Raw genomic sequence first — 15,369 nt, forward strand, 5'->3', positions numbered from 1 at the left:
TTTCAGTCTTCCAGCTGATAAATGAGGAAGGTTGGCATGCACTGGTAGGAGTGACTTGTTCGTAATTTTTCTGTAGTCATTATTTCTATCTTACATGCACCTAACATGCTTTCTCTAGACGAGTAGATCAGATGGCAGAGTCAATTCTGGCAAGGCTTTGCCTGATTTTTCTTTCTTCTGTATCATGACCAGCACTTTGAATTGGAGCTGGAAGCTTAGTGTCAACTGATAGAGTTGCGTTAACATTGTTATTATTTCTTATGCCTCTGTTAATAATTTTATATTAGCTGCAGCTTATCAGATTTCCATATGCATCCCCATGTTACTGCAGTTCAATTGGATAGTGATCTAGGCATATCAGAGTATTATGATCCAGGTAGAGTTGCATTTGGCATACCAGCCAGAGCTGGGCAAAAGCTCTCCTTCTCCCCAGCCTGCTTACTGAATAGGAACAAAAAGTCCAGGAGAACCCTCAAATCACAAACTACCTCCTTTCCGATGAGTATAATCCTGTTCAGAGTAATTACTTGGGGATATGTCACTTCGTTCTTCAAATGTTTATTGATAAGTATTAATGCTCTCTTGGTAGGATTTAATCTCGAGGTTCTTTCACACCATATAGGTCCTTACTGTTTCCAGATTAGCATAAGATTTCCATATTGTCTGCAGCTCAGGCTGGGGTATCAGTTTATAATTGAATGTCATCAGCATGCCTCACCCCAAACCAACAGATAGCTTCTCTCAGCATTATCATATAAATATCAAACCTCTTCTGATAGAATCCTGATCGATGAGGGACTTCATATTGACATTTTCATGGATTTAAGTGGTTTTGCCTTACAATCACTGACTAGAACCATCCATGGATATAGGAGTGGAACCATTCCAAAACAGTGTCTTCAGTCTTTCCAGTCATTTGTAAAGAATATTATGATGAATTGTACAATGCACTAACAAGAAGTCTAATAGGATCAAAAGAGTGCATTCCCTGCCATTTATATCTTGAGAAAGGTTATGCAACAGAGTGATTAGTGCCATTTCTATTTCATAACTAGGCCAGAATGGAATTAAAAAGGCTCTAGATAATTTGTTTCTTCTAGAATTTCCCATCACAAATAAATTGTAAACAATGCATTTAAAATTTATAATTTCACTGAATTCTTGTTAATGTGAATTTTTCAAATAAATGTTAAAAATATAGAAAATAATTTTTCTTTCAAAATGAGTGAGCTTATTCATTTGGAATTTAGCATAGTTGAATTAGGAATTCATTTTGACATCTTTTAAATTGAACTTGCCATACAGGCAAACTCAGCTGAATTGTTTATATTCATTCCTTTGGTAGTTTTTCCATTAGAAAAAAGTATATTATGGCATATCAATGCTAAGATTGCCATGATTGATCATATAAAAATGTAAAAGTAGAAAGGAATATAAAATATTTTACACTACAGGACAAAAGACTTGATAAAAGCTCTCAAAGAGTAATAGCGTATTATTTTTTCCAGATTGTTAAACAAGGTCTTAAAGCTAATGCTCTACTGGATCGAGGCATGCAGCTTACAGGATCAACTTCTAAGTGAGTAACAACTTATGACTTGTTTTTAACATGTTGAAAGTTAAATTCTCCTTTTTATATATTACAAAGATAGTGATGCCTATAAAGTTTTGTTCCACATTTTGGGACAGTAACAGTCCCCCTTCAGTAGTGCTGAATATTTGTATCTTATTCATATACTACAGTTGCTCCTGTCAGAAGAAAATGAAATGCTGTTCATATTTATTTGCACTGAGTTTTCACACTACAGAAGTAGCTTCTAAGTTGCTTATTCTTATAAGCTGATTTTGCTTTCCGACTATTCTGAACATTTTTCAAATTCAGCAATATTTATTAGACTAGCTTTTTTGAAAAATTTGAAAAATAAGCTTTTTAAGTTTTTAAAGGAAAGTTAAATGAATTCATAAAATGTTCAAGAAATTATGAGACTTATGATGTAGGACTTAATATATAGTATGCTATAGCTTGCTAAGGATAGGACAAACATGATGAAAGTATTTATGAACACTATCTTACATTTCCTGTACCTCTCAAATAGTTTCTGTACTGTGCTTAAGAAAAACTCCTTGCTTTGAAATGTACAAATGCACAAAACTGATGAATTGCTGTTTAATCATTTAAATGTAATCCATATATCATTTGGAAATACGTTTATTTATTGTTGATTAAGAGGTCTTCATTATATACAGTTTGTCTATGATGATGAACCAACATATATTGCAAACAGAGTGATATTTATTTGATGCCAGAAATTTTATTCATTTAAATACTTGAAGCTTGGTTTTCATAATAATTGTAGAAATATAATGTCTACCATCTTCTTACACCAAACCTGTTTATTGCCATTGGAGGATATGTCCTGTAAGTATAGTATTAGATAATGGATTTTTATCTCTGATTCTATTACTCTGTATTGGTAGGATACATTTTATATTTTTGTAAAAAAAAAATAAATTACAGATCAAAAAATGCATTTAAAATTAGTTCAAACCAATAACATGAAAAAGCACCAATTCAGTAGTCAGTTCTATTGTCTTCTTGATACTTAATCATGTTATTACTTTGTCTTTATGTGAACGCTTATTAGTTTTTAACTTAGTAAATTTACACTTTCTTCATTTACTGCACTTATCAAAAGTAGATCATTTTATCCTGAAAAGATGATTAGGTAAATAATCTTTTCCCATAAATTCTATTGTGGCATGTAATCAGCAAAAAGATAAAATTAAAAAATTAATATTTTGTTTCCCACTTGTTTATTTAGCACTCCGTATACTCCCTTGGAAAAGAAAATCCTTGATAACACAGATGATGAAACAGTAACAGAGGAATGGACCCTTGATCATCCAGTTTGTCACACCAGAACAACAGCTATTGTTGAAGTAAAAGGAACTGTGGATATAGTTCTTAGTCCTCTTGTAGCAGAAGTTTTAGACAGGTATTTCTTAGTTTCAAGAGCTATATGCACATAATATGGTTGTCACATTTCTTCTTGGCCTGGGAAGGTACAAACATATGTTGTCTGAAACAGATGTGAATAAAGAGTATTTTCAGTATTTTTTTCCTGCAGCCTTATGTGTTATGTGGCATAGCTGAGGTGGCGCAGTGGTTAGAATGCAGTACTGCAGGCTACTTCGGCTGACTGCTGGCTGCCAGCAGTTTGGCAGTTACAGTCTCACCGGCTCAAGGTTGACTCAGCCTTCCATCCTTCCGAGGTCGGTAAAATAATGACCCAGATTGTTGGAGGCAATATGCTCTAAAGCACTGTGAAGTGATATATAAGTCTAAGTGTTATTGCTATGTCTTCTTATCTCTTATCCTTGCATTACCAATAATGTGTGGCCATATAAGCCAGTATGATAGTAAAGAGACATAGGTTTAAGTAAGCCATGGAAACTTACTAGGTGACTTTGATGTCACAAGCCTCTTTTAGCCAAATCTACTTCACCAATTTGCCACTACATGGATAAAATGAAATGTGATCACATTTAATCTTTCTTGAGCTCCTGTCTTAAAAAATATTGGGCCTTATAACCCAAACAAAACCATTATTAAGGGTGTACTTGAATTTCCAGTAAAGAGCTTATTCTAGGTCAGGGGTAGGCAACCCAAAACACTCAAAGAGCCACTTGGACCCGTTTCCCACCAAAAACAAAACACTGGGAGCCGCAAAACCCTTTTGATATCTAAAATGAAGATAAGACTGCATATATCCTTTTTTACCTTTATTATAGGTGTATGTGTGTGTGTGTGTGTATGTGTATGTGTGTATACACACACACACACACACACACATATACACATTAAAAATAAAAGTAAAAATATGACTCTTGGGAATATCCATACTATTAAAACAATGATCACCAAGAGAATGCTTTAAGAGAATAAAATTACATACACACACAGGTAAAAAAAGGATATATGCAGTGTTATCTTCATTTTAGATGTCAAAAAGGTCTCTCTCTCCCTCCCTCTCTATCTGCCCTTGGTCTGCCACTCCTCTTCCCCCACTCTCTCTCTCTCTCTCTCCCTCTCTCTCTCTTTCTCCCCCCCCCCTATCTGCTGCTCACCTGGCAAGCTTCAAGCTGTTGTCCAACAAGATCAGGGGTAGGCAGCCTCGTCTCTTTTATGACTCATGGACTTCAACTCCCAGAATTCCTGAGTCAGCCTAGCTGGGCTAGCTAGCTCTCTCCTGCCCTTCCTGCTTCCTGCTTCCTTCAGAGACGCAGCAAAGGGAGGAGCTCCGCCCAGAAAGCTTTTCAGCTCCTCGGAGAACACTGTGAGTGCGCTCTCTTTTACACATACACACACACACACACACACAAAACACACACACACACCCAGACACACACACACACACACAGAGAGAGAGAGAGAGAAGCAGGGAAGTGCAATTGCCTCTCTCTGTCTCTCTCTGCAAAGGCAGAGGAGGCTGGGAGCCACAGGGGAAGGCTCAAAGAGCCGCATGCGGCTCCGGAGCCGCAGGTTGCCGACCTGTGTTCTAGGTAGATACTAGGGGAAAAAACAAGCCATTACGGGGAAAAAGTTCCTATCATTTTCTTTCTGGAAAGCAACAGCAATGTGAGATAAGTTGCGGTAAGAGAGTGACTAGCCTAAATATACTTGAGCTCCTTAATCAAGTATAGATGGACAGAAAGCTGTTTTTTGGCCAGGTGGCCATTCAGAATCTAATCACCAATTTTATTTAGAAAATAACAGTTGAATGGTAGCAAACTTGTGGTAAAGGTTTCCCCTGTCCAATCATTTCCGATCTAGGGAAAGTGCTCATTGTTCTGTCCCAGCCTACGCAAATACTGCTCAACCACTTACTCGTGAGGAAAAACCTCTTTGCACTGAACAAAGCAGGGCTTTGTAAGATAAACCCGTTTTATTTTGACACAGCTTTTATGGAACAAAACTCCAACCAGTCCTTTAGCTATTGAAAGGAATAAGATCAGTCTCTTGAGTTCTCAGCTGCAATGCTCAAGGTTTAAGTCACTCAAATACACAGATATCTGATAAACCTTGTTAAATGTCCAAGAATCCTGAGGCAAGAAATCCAACAACAGAAGCACAAAGCTGTAGCATGAATGATTGCCTTTGGCAACCAGCCCTCCCATGCCTCTCCTCTTTATAGTACAGCCAGGGCGTGGCTTCTTAGAGTCTTTTACTTTTCTTGGAGAGCCGCTCGACCGCTCTACGTTGTCCTGCATGCCTTTCCTCTCTGCACATCCTTGCATCTGGAACAGGCCCAGCTGTTCCTCCTTTTCACTCAGTTCAGACCCCCAATGCAGCTGTCTCTCTGCCTCAGCGTGAACAGATGGGCCTGGTGTCACATCTAGCTCTGAGTCTTTGTGTTTCTCAGAGCCTTCCACAGACTCCAATGTAAACCCAGGCAACTCTTCCCCCTCATCCCATTCATCTGACTCAGCTGCCAGATCTGCTGGCAGGCGAGGACTTACAACACTCATCTCCGATTCTTAGCCAAGGGAGCCAGTATTGTCCAAAGACATTTCCGTGGTTATGTAGCCAGCATGACTATGTGTCAAGGCACATGGAATGCTGTTTGCTTCCCACCAAAGTGGTACCTTTTATCTACTTGCATTTACATGTTTTAGAACTTCTAGGTAGTCAGGAGCTGGGGCAGTTAATGGGAGCTCACCCTGACCTGTGGCTCTTGGGTCTTGAATACCAGCTGTTAGCTTTCCAGCTGACAACTCAGCATCTTTTATTACTGAGCGATCGTGCCCTCCCCTTATTAATATGGCACACAGTAATAAATCCTAAACTTATTTAATGTGGTCCTAACACGGGTGCCAGAAGTGGCACTCAGAGCCCTCTCTGTGGGCACGCACACCATCGTCCCAGTCCTAGGCCTTCAGCTGGGTTTTATAAAACCTTTTCGCTTTAGGCCTCCGCCACCATGTACAAAAAAAAAAAAAAAAGATTCAATCAATCAATCAATCAATCAATTTCAACTTCTCGGGGAAAAAAAAGATCTTGAAAAGTTGGAATTGATTGATTGAACTTTTTAGTCCCACCCAGTCTGCTGTTACCACCGCAGCCACACCCACCCAATGGTCCACACCCACCTGCACCCGACAATGCATAAGTGGGTTTTGGGTTGCAGTTTGGGCACTCGATCTCTAAAAGGTTCACCATCACTGTCTTAACACATATAATCTTTTTTTAATTCCCTATGATTGATTAATGTAAGAGAAACAAAAGAATACAGAGTTAATTTGATAAAGCAAAGGAATTGGCATTTTGAGTTATATCAGTTCATTGGTTGATATAATTCTGTTTTCACAAATTAACTTTTTAATTTTTTTTAATGTTTTTCTTGCAAGCCACCAAAGCCATTGGGAGAACAGGCAGTGATAAATTTAATAATAAATAACATTATTGGGCTTCTCTTACGTTGACAGATCATGCGATTTCTGCTAGCTGCTTATTTATTTATTGAATTTACATGCTGCCCATCTCATTATCAAACAACTCTGAATGGCTTACAGATTATAAATAACAATATAGGCTATTAGAAGTTTAAAAATATCAAAACATTGGACATTAAAATTTAAAACAGTATTTTAGCTATGAGGAGAACTTAATGTATGTGCAAATGTGTGTATTTATTGATGTGTATATTTATTATAAATATCTTTAAAGTTTTAGACGTAAGTTAATTTGAATATTTTTTCTCAAGCCTTTTATAAAGAAACATGTAGATAAAATCTTGCTTGAAGCCTACTTTCAACATATATTTTGGACTAACTTTTCCTGTAGGTATATAGAAGCAATGGTTCACTGTGCAAGCACACGTCATGCAGCAGCCATTGTGGATGATTTACATTGTAAGGTTCTCAGAGAAGCTATCCAGAATAGAAAAACATCATTTTCAGAAAACGTACGTATAATTATCTATTTAAATTTCTTATTATGGCAAAGATTTATTATTTCCATACAGCTTTTTGCCTCCCAAAAATGTGCTATGGCTTTTTTTTTTCTTATTTGGCATACTAAACAACAACAGAATAATCATATTGTATATCTAGTCCTCAAAGGTTATAGATGAGGAGGAAAGTAAAGCCTTGCTTCAAGAGATGGGATAGAACAGGAATACGCTCTATTTGCTCTAATTAGTTTTTATAAATAAGTATCTGCTATAGTTCATAAGCAAAGAAAAAATTCTCTCTCTCTCTCTCTCTCTCTCTCTCTCTCTCTCTCTCTAATTTTTTATGTTTTAAACCAACAAAACAAAACAACAAAACATAACACACATACACACACAGTGTATACTCCTCCCTTTTTTAACAGCAATTTCGTAACGGTAATCTTCTATTATTTACATTTCCCCCCTTATTCTTCTTTAGAATATTTATCCTTGTCCCGTTGTTTTTATTATACACACATTTTCCACTTTTGACCTTTCCACATTTATTCTCCTCTATTATTTCTAGTCTCCAACCAGTCATACCACTTGTTCCATATTAGATAGTACTCTGTGTCTTCCTTTTCTTTTATCTTTTTTGTTAATTTGTCCATCTCTGCACAGTCCAGGATTTTTCTTATCACTTCTTCCTCTGATGGTATATTCTCATTTTTCCAGAACTGTGCGTATGCTAATCTTAGCAAAGAAAAAATTATTTACACAAGTAAAGAAAAATATTTTTCTGCTATATTTTTGGACTTCAGTTCCTGTCACTGAATTATTTGATTGGAAATTCTATTCTCATCATTCTCTCTCCTATTAGCTAAAACAAAAAAACTTAACTGCCAAAATGGAGGAAGAGGCAAAAATAACGTGGGTTCCGGAGAAAAAAAGGGTAGGGAGAATATGAAACAAAATGGAAAATTTATGGAATTACATTTAAAATATTTTATTGTCTAAAAGAATTAAGACTTTTTGAATTTTGAGCATATGTGGAGGTGCTTATTTCTATTGCTATCAGATGAAAGGGTAGAAGAAAAGAAATGATGCCAATCTGAAGTAGTAGCACTGTAACTTTAAATTATATTAAAGTCCTTTCAGATATTACTGTTCCTTCACCTATTTTTGGGAACAAGACATGTCAGTTCTAGGCCAATATCACACTTGATCCAAAACAGTTGAACAGTTATCTCCTTTAAATCTTAATTGCAATGTGTACCACTGTTCTTCTCTTTTAAAGCTATCTTCTAAACAGGATGTGAGAGGAACAAAAATTGAAACCCCTGCTACTGGAACAACTCAAGTGAAGACACAGGCCAATGTTTCCCTTAAACAAGATAAAGTGACTATTAAAGGCCTACAAGCCAATGTTACAGTACCTAAGGTAATTAACAGTTTGACTGAGTAGCTTAAAAAATGCAATAGAGCTTAGCAAGAATTGTCTTGAATATAAACAGGTTGGAAGAATCAAAATATCATTTTGTGAAGATTTGGGCTGGGTGAAGGATTCAGGTTTCTGACACCTTCACTATTTAAAAAGTTGACTACTTAGTCTGGATCCTAAGAAAAGAACATTAATATGTTGAAGAGAAGTATAGGCATGAAATTGTTTGAAGCCATTGTAATTGTACTAGCTGTGCCAATGTGAAAACTGGCCAGTGGGAAGATGATAGTCAACCTCGGTATGAATTCCTTCATTATCTACAAAAATTCAAGATGAAATACCACATATATATTAGTTGGACCAATAACTAAGGACACTGGTTCATTTAGTCCAGCGTTTCTCAACGTTTGTGTGACGGCGACCCCCGTCACACGGACGCGGCGCGCAGGCGCGGCGGCGCCCCCACGCGTGGCACGCATGCGCGGCGGCGCCCCCTGAGGGGGGAAAATGGCAGATCGCGTTGTTTGGCGACCCCCGTAAAATGGTCGTTCGACCCCAAATGGGGTCGCGACCCATAGGTTGAGAACCGCTGATTTAGCCAATTGCAAATATAGGTACATTTCTTTCCAGGACTGTATTTACTCAGGAAAGTGATTAATACATCAAGGCACTACTATCCAAAATAGTACTTACAATGGTTCAAGATACTTATGACTAAATAAAGAAAATATGATTGAGTCAGGTACATTTTATTTCTAGTAAAGAATAGGGCCATACTGGTTCCATGTAACAGTGTAAAAAAAGAATTTTATAGCTGAGCATTATTGAACACAAAGAATGTCGAGGATGTTTTTTCAAATACTAATTGTACTTTCAATAATAACCAATCTCCCATAATACATCAATTATCATAATTTAATGGAAAAATGTGCAACATGAATGTTGATATCTCTTTAGATAAAGCAGTGCTCACACTTTCATGAAATTTTAAAAAAAACATTTGTTGAGTGGAATAAAAAAACTGATTTGTATGTCTCTTCTTAAATCTGTGGGATAACTTTTCTAGGTAAATTTATGTTTACTTCAAGCATCGATTGAAGAATCATTGGGGACAGCCACAACCAAAAATGTAACTCATTTTTCTTTAGTGGCTTTGTGCTTTGACAGGATTGCTACACAATTCCGAATGAACAGGTAAGGCATTTTTTTAAAAAAAATTTTAATAGGAGATTGTGACAAAATCATTGCTTCAGGACTCTTCTTCATCTCCATAGGGTCCCTGTAATCCAGATTTGGTCTATATAATACGGTTTTTCTATCCTTTTGTTAAATGATGTGGGGCAGATTTATAATATAAATGAGTAACAAATGGCTTCAGTTATGCGTATGTATTAATAAAAATATTTTTGTTAACAAACAAAAGTATTTAATTTAAATTACTAATAAAAGAAACTGCATTTTCTGGGATGTCTCGAATATCTCTTTATTTTTTTTAATTAAAAGAGGTCTGGTTGAAGAGAATATAAACAGTGCAGAAACTGGAAGAGGTTCTGTAACTTTTGAGAAGTATGTCCATTCCAATAAAATGCAGCCCCAATCCTCTGGCTCTCTGCGATCAAATGCTGGAATAGAAAAAGGAAAAGAAATTGCAGCTAAACTTAATATTCATCGTATTCATGGGCAACTCAGAGGCTTAGATACTTCAGGTAAGCCTTTTTGTAATGCTAACTTGGCAGTGCTTCACTACAAAAATCTTATTAAGACTAGAATATTGCAAGGATTTCTTAATCCTAACCCCAAAAAACACAAGTTCAAAAAAGGTGCATTAAAGAAAAAAAAAAGACCTAATTCATATTATTCCCCCCAGTTGAAATATGATTAATAAATTACTAAAACATTGATTTCCTTGTGAAACAGGCTCTCCAAATTTTTAAACTAAAAAATCTATTTACAGATTATTGACCTGTCATCTTTATAGTATATTAATGACAAAATAATTAACAGGAAAAACAATAATAAAAAAGGCAAAGTTAAAGTTTCAAAACCCTGTTATTAAACTGTTATTATAATCAACTTGTAGAAAATTATCTATCCCAATTACTCTTAAGTCTCATCCCAAGAGTTAAGTTGATCCAGTTGTCCTGGATCAAATATCCACAATTATTTCTTAATACCAATTAATTAATTAATATTAACAATAATATGAACAAGTAATTTATCTAATTAAATATAATAAATTCAATTTCCACAATCAGTCTATCTTCTCAACAAAGTCCAGATGAAAGTGGTTTCCGATTAATTGTGATAAAATTCATTTCCCAATCTTCTCCAATCCTGAAGAAAACCAATTTGTCACTTCTCCTTTTACTCAGGTTTCTGCTATTGTAAGAGTGCAACCTTGAACTTTAGAGAAGTGTATGCAGCCAGCTCATTTAGTTCCATATCTCTTTCCAATGAGTCCGTAATTTTCAAATCACATTCCTTTTGTGAATCTAATTTATCCAGAGTTACATGCATCTGAATATTTTCTACAGCCATTATCAATTAATCAAACTTTTAAAAAAAACTTTCAACTAAGAATCGTGTGTTACCAAAATGCCTCTTTCCACAAACCAGCCATTCTTGCTTGCTATAATTTGATGCATTATTACTCTGTGTAGCTTAGGCTGCGGCAAAGACATTTTCTGGATATTTCAATCCAAGATTAAAAGAGAAATAAAAAAAGAACTTCACATATTTTGCTAATTAAAAAATGCAAAGATCCTATGGTGAGAGTTCAATATTAATTAAATCAAATGAAAGCACTTTCCCTATCAGAGAACACAGCATGTTTCCTTATGGGAAAGCAAAACTTATTCAAAACAACAACATAAATCAAAGAGAAAGAGAAAAAAATGTTAGAGGGGTTTAAAATAAATCAGCATTCAATCAACTGGTGAACTTTTAAAGATAAAAAGCAGAGTAAAACAGAAAATTGAAGTTAAAACCCAGATATACTTAAGAAAATGAACTGCTGAGAGGAAGATGGACTTTTAGACCACTTCCAGAGGAACTGAAATTTTCAAGACACCTCTGCCCAGGTGGACCCACAGCTTTCCAAAGTCATCTTGGGTCATTGCTAAGTGTTCCCATTCAAATCCTGGGAGCAACATTGCCAAAGAACCAGCTTTGGCAGCAAAATCAGCTGATGGTTGGCAAGAGAGAAAAAAAATCCAAGTTTTTTTTTTTAGAATGTTTTTGGCTTGTCTTTCCAGAACTTGGAAGGTAAGTATTTCAACTTATGAGAAGTAATGTTAGAACCATTCTTGCTTTAGCTCCAGAGCAAACGGAATAGAAATACCCATGCCAGATTACATATTCTGCTGTAGGAAACAGATTGTTTCTAGAAAGTCCACTGCATTGCGGTTTTTAAATTTTTTTAAACTTTCCAATAAAATTCTCTTATTTTTATATTGCAGATATGGGAATCTGTGCCATAACAGCCATTCCATTTGAAAAATCAAAAGTTCTTTTCACTTTGGAAGAGTTGGATGATTTTTCTTTTGTAGATGAAACTGATCATCAAGTAGTTCAAGATGTAACACGAATTGGGCCTAGCCAAGAAAAATGGGGCTGGATAATGTTTGAATGTGGAATTGAAAATCTGACAATAAAAGGTAAATGACCTTTCAACATTTTTTAAATATGTGATAATGCTGTAAACACTGTAAACAACCTGATATTTTCTGTTTGTATATCGACAGGTGGTAGGCAATGTGGTGCTGTATTATATAATGCATTTGGGAATATAAGTAAATCTGTAGCTGCCAACAGAGGAGGATTTCTTGCATCCAATAATTCTTCAGATTCTCCAACTGGCAGTGGTTACAATACTGATGTGTCTGAAGAAATTCTCCACTGTGATGGCATTAGTGCTGGTTCTGATACTCGTTCAAATTCAGTTTCAGATGAGCAGGTAAGACACATTTTTAAAATAGTCTTTGAACCATGCCAGCTGTTACTTCTGTAGATAGTAAAAATATTTTCTTATTTGCTAAATTAAGCTGCTTTTCAATTTGATTCACTTCTCTGGGAAAATATGTAATTTGTGTGCATGTTCATATTTTGATAAGAAAAAGTCATTCCTTTTTATTTTTGCAGGTGACACAATAAGCTTACATTTTAAAAAGAAATTTAAGAAACTTTAAACCGTCTACTATGGACTAATATTGCACCATTTGATCTTTATTTCTGCTGTTTAGGATGAAGGGGTTGAATCTGATGAATTAAAAAAGGAGCATCCTTTAAGGCCTCCCCCACCTGATTCTTGTAGCATGAAACTGACAATCAAAGAAATCTGGTTCAGTTTTGCAGCTCCAACAAATGTTCGTTCACCTGCCCATATATTTTCAAGGTGTGTTGGATTCTGTTTCACATTATTTGAACTTTGGTAATGGATTGTAGTACATATTTATTGCCTGATGTATAAAGCATCTAAAATCTACGTGGACTGCAGATATAAATTCATAAAAAATAATTTATGGGCTTCATTGTGTATTTTTAATTTATAGTAGATATCAACATTTTTTGAGAATGTGCATTAGGCATTTCTACCTAAAATATATTTTATGTAACTAAACAAACACATTTTTAGAATTTGTTGCTGAATAAGAACAAAAGTGGCTAAAATTACAAATTGGAATATTCATGTTAGTAGATATAGTTTTAAATTTTTAAAATTCTTTAAAAAGTTCAATCTTTTTTGTGTTTGTTATGGTTAGGATAAAAATTCAGATATCGTTGCTTTTAAATACTTGAATAATTCAGAGTGGTAACTTTTTATTCCAAAGTGTGGAGTGTGCTATTTTCCCTAAGACCTCATTATTAATATGTCTCTGTAATTGAAATTAACCTTGTGTATAACCATGCGAATTGTGGTACTTTTACTTTTTTACTATTTTTAAATATTTTTACTCTAAACTCTTTTAGTCTCAGTTTTGTCTTTGATTGCAATGGACATAATAGAAATATTGGCATTTATACATACTGAGTTATCTAACCCTACATTTGCTATCCTGTATGTACAAATGAAAATTGAAAATTGTTATGGTGATTGATATTTCTATGAAGGTACACAAATTGTTGACTGATGATTTTATCTAGTTTTGTAATAAAACATCTGCAAGAAAGCAACCAAGCTCAGAGAGCAAGAAGGATCCCATGATATTTAAATTAATTCCTTGTACAGTTATAGATTACTATGAATATTAAAGAATATGTATAAAATTATGTAACTGATGTTCAATTTCTCTTCAACTGTTTTATAATTAAGTTTTTTTCTAATATTGTAGACAACTGAATCTTCTGAGTACTGCAACTCCAGCCATTGGTGCTTGGCTTGTTCCTATTGATCAAGTAAAGTCTTCTTTAAACAAATTAGAAACAGAGGGAACCTTGCGTGTTTGTGCTGTCATGGGTTGTATAATGACAGAAGCCTTAGAAGTAAGTATTATTAAGATAAAGAGTTTGGATATATTATGCAAAGACCTAACTCTCTTGAGATGCGTACGATACTAGGAAAAATGAAGAGAAAGAGAAGGTGACCAGCAGCCAGGTTGGAAAAGATTAAAAAAATGATTTAGCAAGCAAAAGAATATAATATCTCTGTGAAATATACTGTTATCTTTATAAGACACAGACTGTTGTTCTCCTTAAACCCCATTTCTTTTTTTAAATACAAGTTTTATTAGTTTTTTCTTTTTACAAAGAAGTGTTTAAAGATCAACGTGGTGGGTAATCAGTTATCCAAAAACAAAACCATACTTATATAGTTCAAATTAAATAATTAAAAAAGACCTCTCTCTATTCCCTCAATATATTATATTCAGATTAATGTATTTCAATACAACTAAGTCAATCAAAACATTCATCAACACTAGATATATCCAAATCCTGTGTTAAGCTTTACTATTTCAATTGTTATATTCCATTTTGCTACTATAAATACATAATTAACACTTCAGGTGTCTCTCCATTCCCTTTTTCCTTAATATCATCTATAATCATTTATTAGCATCATTTCTTCTTTTTTCTTATTCCTCTTCCGTTACAAAATAACTATCATTCCTAATAACAAAAATATTAGTTCAGAAAGAAAAGGAAAAACAATAGAAGAAAAAACAGAAAAAGAAATATCTTTCTACTCTATTATATCTGTATCTATCAGTCCCTCAATATCTGTATTAAACTCCTTTAACCCCCTCCCAAAATTACTATATCCACAACAAACAGGTTAATACACAAACAAATATCTTATTAAATACAAATCTTTAATTAATTTTTATTCAATCTAACATCTTATTTAACTATCTTAAACCATAAATCAGTCCATATCTAATAAGCCTTTTAAACCCGTTATGTAGAAGCTTGGATCACACTCTTAAATCTTATTCTAGCTTTCTTTTTGTGCTAGGCAGGTTTCCACAGCAACGCCTCTATATCGATGAACAAGTCTCTTTTTGTGCCTTGTAGTATCATTTGGGTCAAGCAAACGAGTCACCTTTTCTGTTTTAGAGACCTGACTCCTTTGTAAATAGTCCCTTGTTGTTTTAAAGATTCAAGTCTCAACATTTGGATCTGTTGAATAGCAGACTCGGTTATGTCCAACTTTGTAGTTAATAATTGCTTATCCAAGCTATCATAGTTTTCAATTAATTGGGCGTGTATATCCATTTCTGTTGATTTTAAAATTGTAAGTGGTTTAATTATAGTCCTTTTTTGTTCCTTGGAAATCTCATTAGAGGGCATATGAAGTAAAGTAGAATCTTCTTTAATATTGGTTGATTCCGCTTCTGTTGTTTTTTGGTCTATAGAATGCTCAGATAAAATCTGGAGGTCAGTTTGTAAGTTCGAGTTTCTGTTTTTTATTACTAAGGTACATTCTTTTATTTGCAAACATATTTGCTCAGTAGTTTCATAAATTTTTTCCAATATGAGTTTGTAGTCAAGTTGTGCAAA

General features: G+C 34.7%; 1 protein-coding gene across 13 annotated transcripts in view; it reads left to right on the forward strand.

Moving 5' to 3' along the window:
- The window catches only part of KIAA1109 (KIAA1109 ortholog), a 170,416-nt gene that overhangs the window by 64,354 nt on the left and 90,693 nt on the right, over positions 1-15,369 (forward strand). For all 13 annotated transcript variants that reach the window (XR_005553814.1, XM_039320216.1, XM_039320218.1 and 10 more), the window contains 10 exons: positions 1,509-1,579; positions 2,823-2,996; positions 6,845-6,965; positions 8,230-8,373; positions 9,440-9,567; positions 9,877-10,079; positions 11,832-12,029; positions 12,117-12,328; positions 12,615-12,766; positions 13,704-13,854. Coding sequence is in view for 12 of the 13 variants with exons in the window: in XM_039320216.1 (XP_039176150.1) it covers positions 1,509-1,579; positions 2,823-2,996; positions 6,845-6,965; positions 8,230-8,373; positions 9,440-9,567; positions 9,877-10,079; positions 11,832-12,029; positions 12,117-12,328; positions 12,615-12,766; positions 13,704-13,854 (1,554 nt within the window). In the remaining variant the exon portion in view is untranslated. The remainder of the gene's footprint in view (positions 1-1,508; positions 1,580-2,822; positions 2,997-6,844; positions 6,966-8,229; positions 8,374-9,439; positions 9,568-9,876; positions 10,080-11,831; positions 12,030-12,116; positions 12,329-12,614; positions 12,767-13,703; positions 13,855-15,369) is intronic.

The sequence above is a fragment of the Crotalus tigris genome, unplaced genomic scaffold (genome assembly GCF_016545835.1).
Source record: "Crotalus tigris isolate CLP2741 ecotype Arizona unplaced genomic scaffold, ASM1654583v1 scf7180000023625.2024221, whole genome shotgun sequence".
NCBI classification, from domain to species: Eukaryota; Metazoa; Chordata; class Lepidosauria; order Squamata; family Viperidae; genus Crotalus; species Crotalus tigris.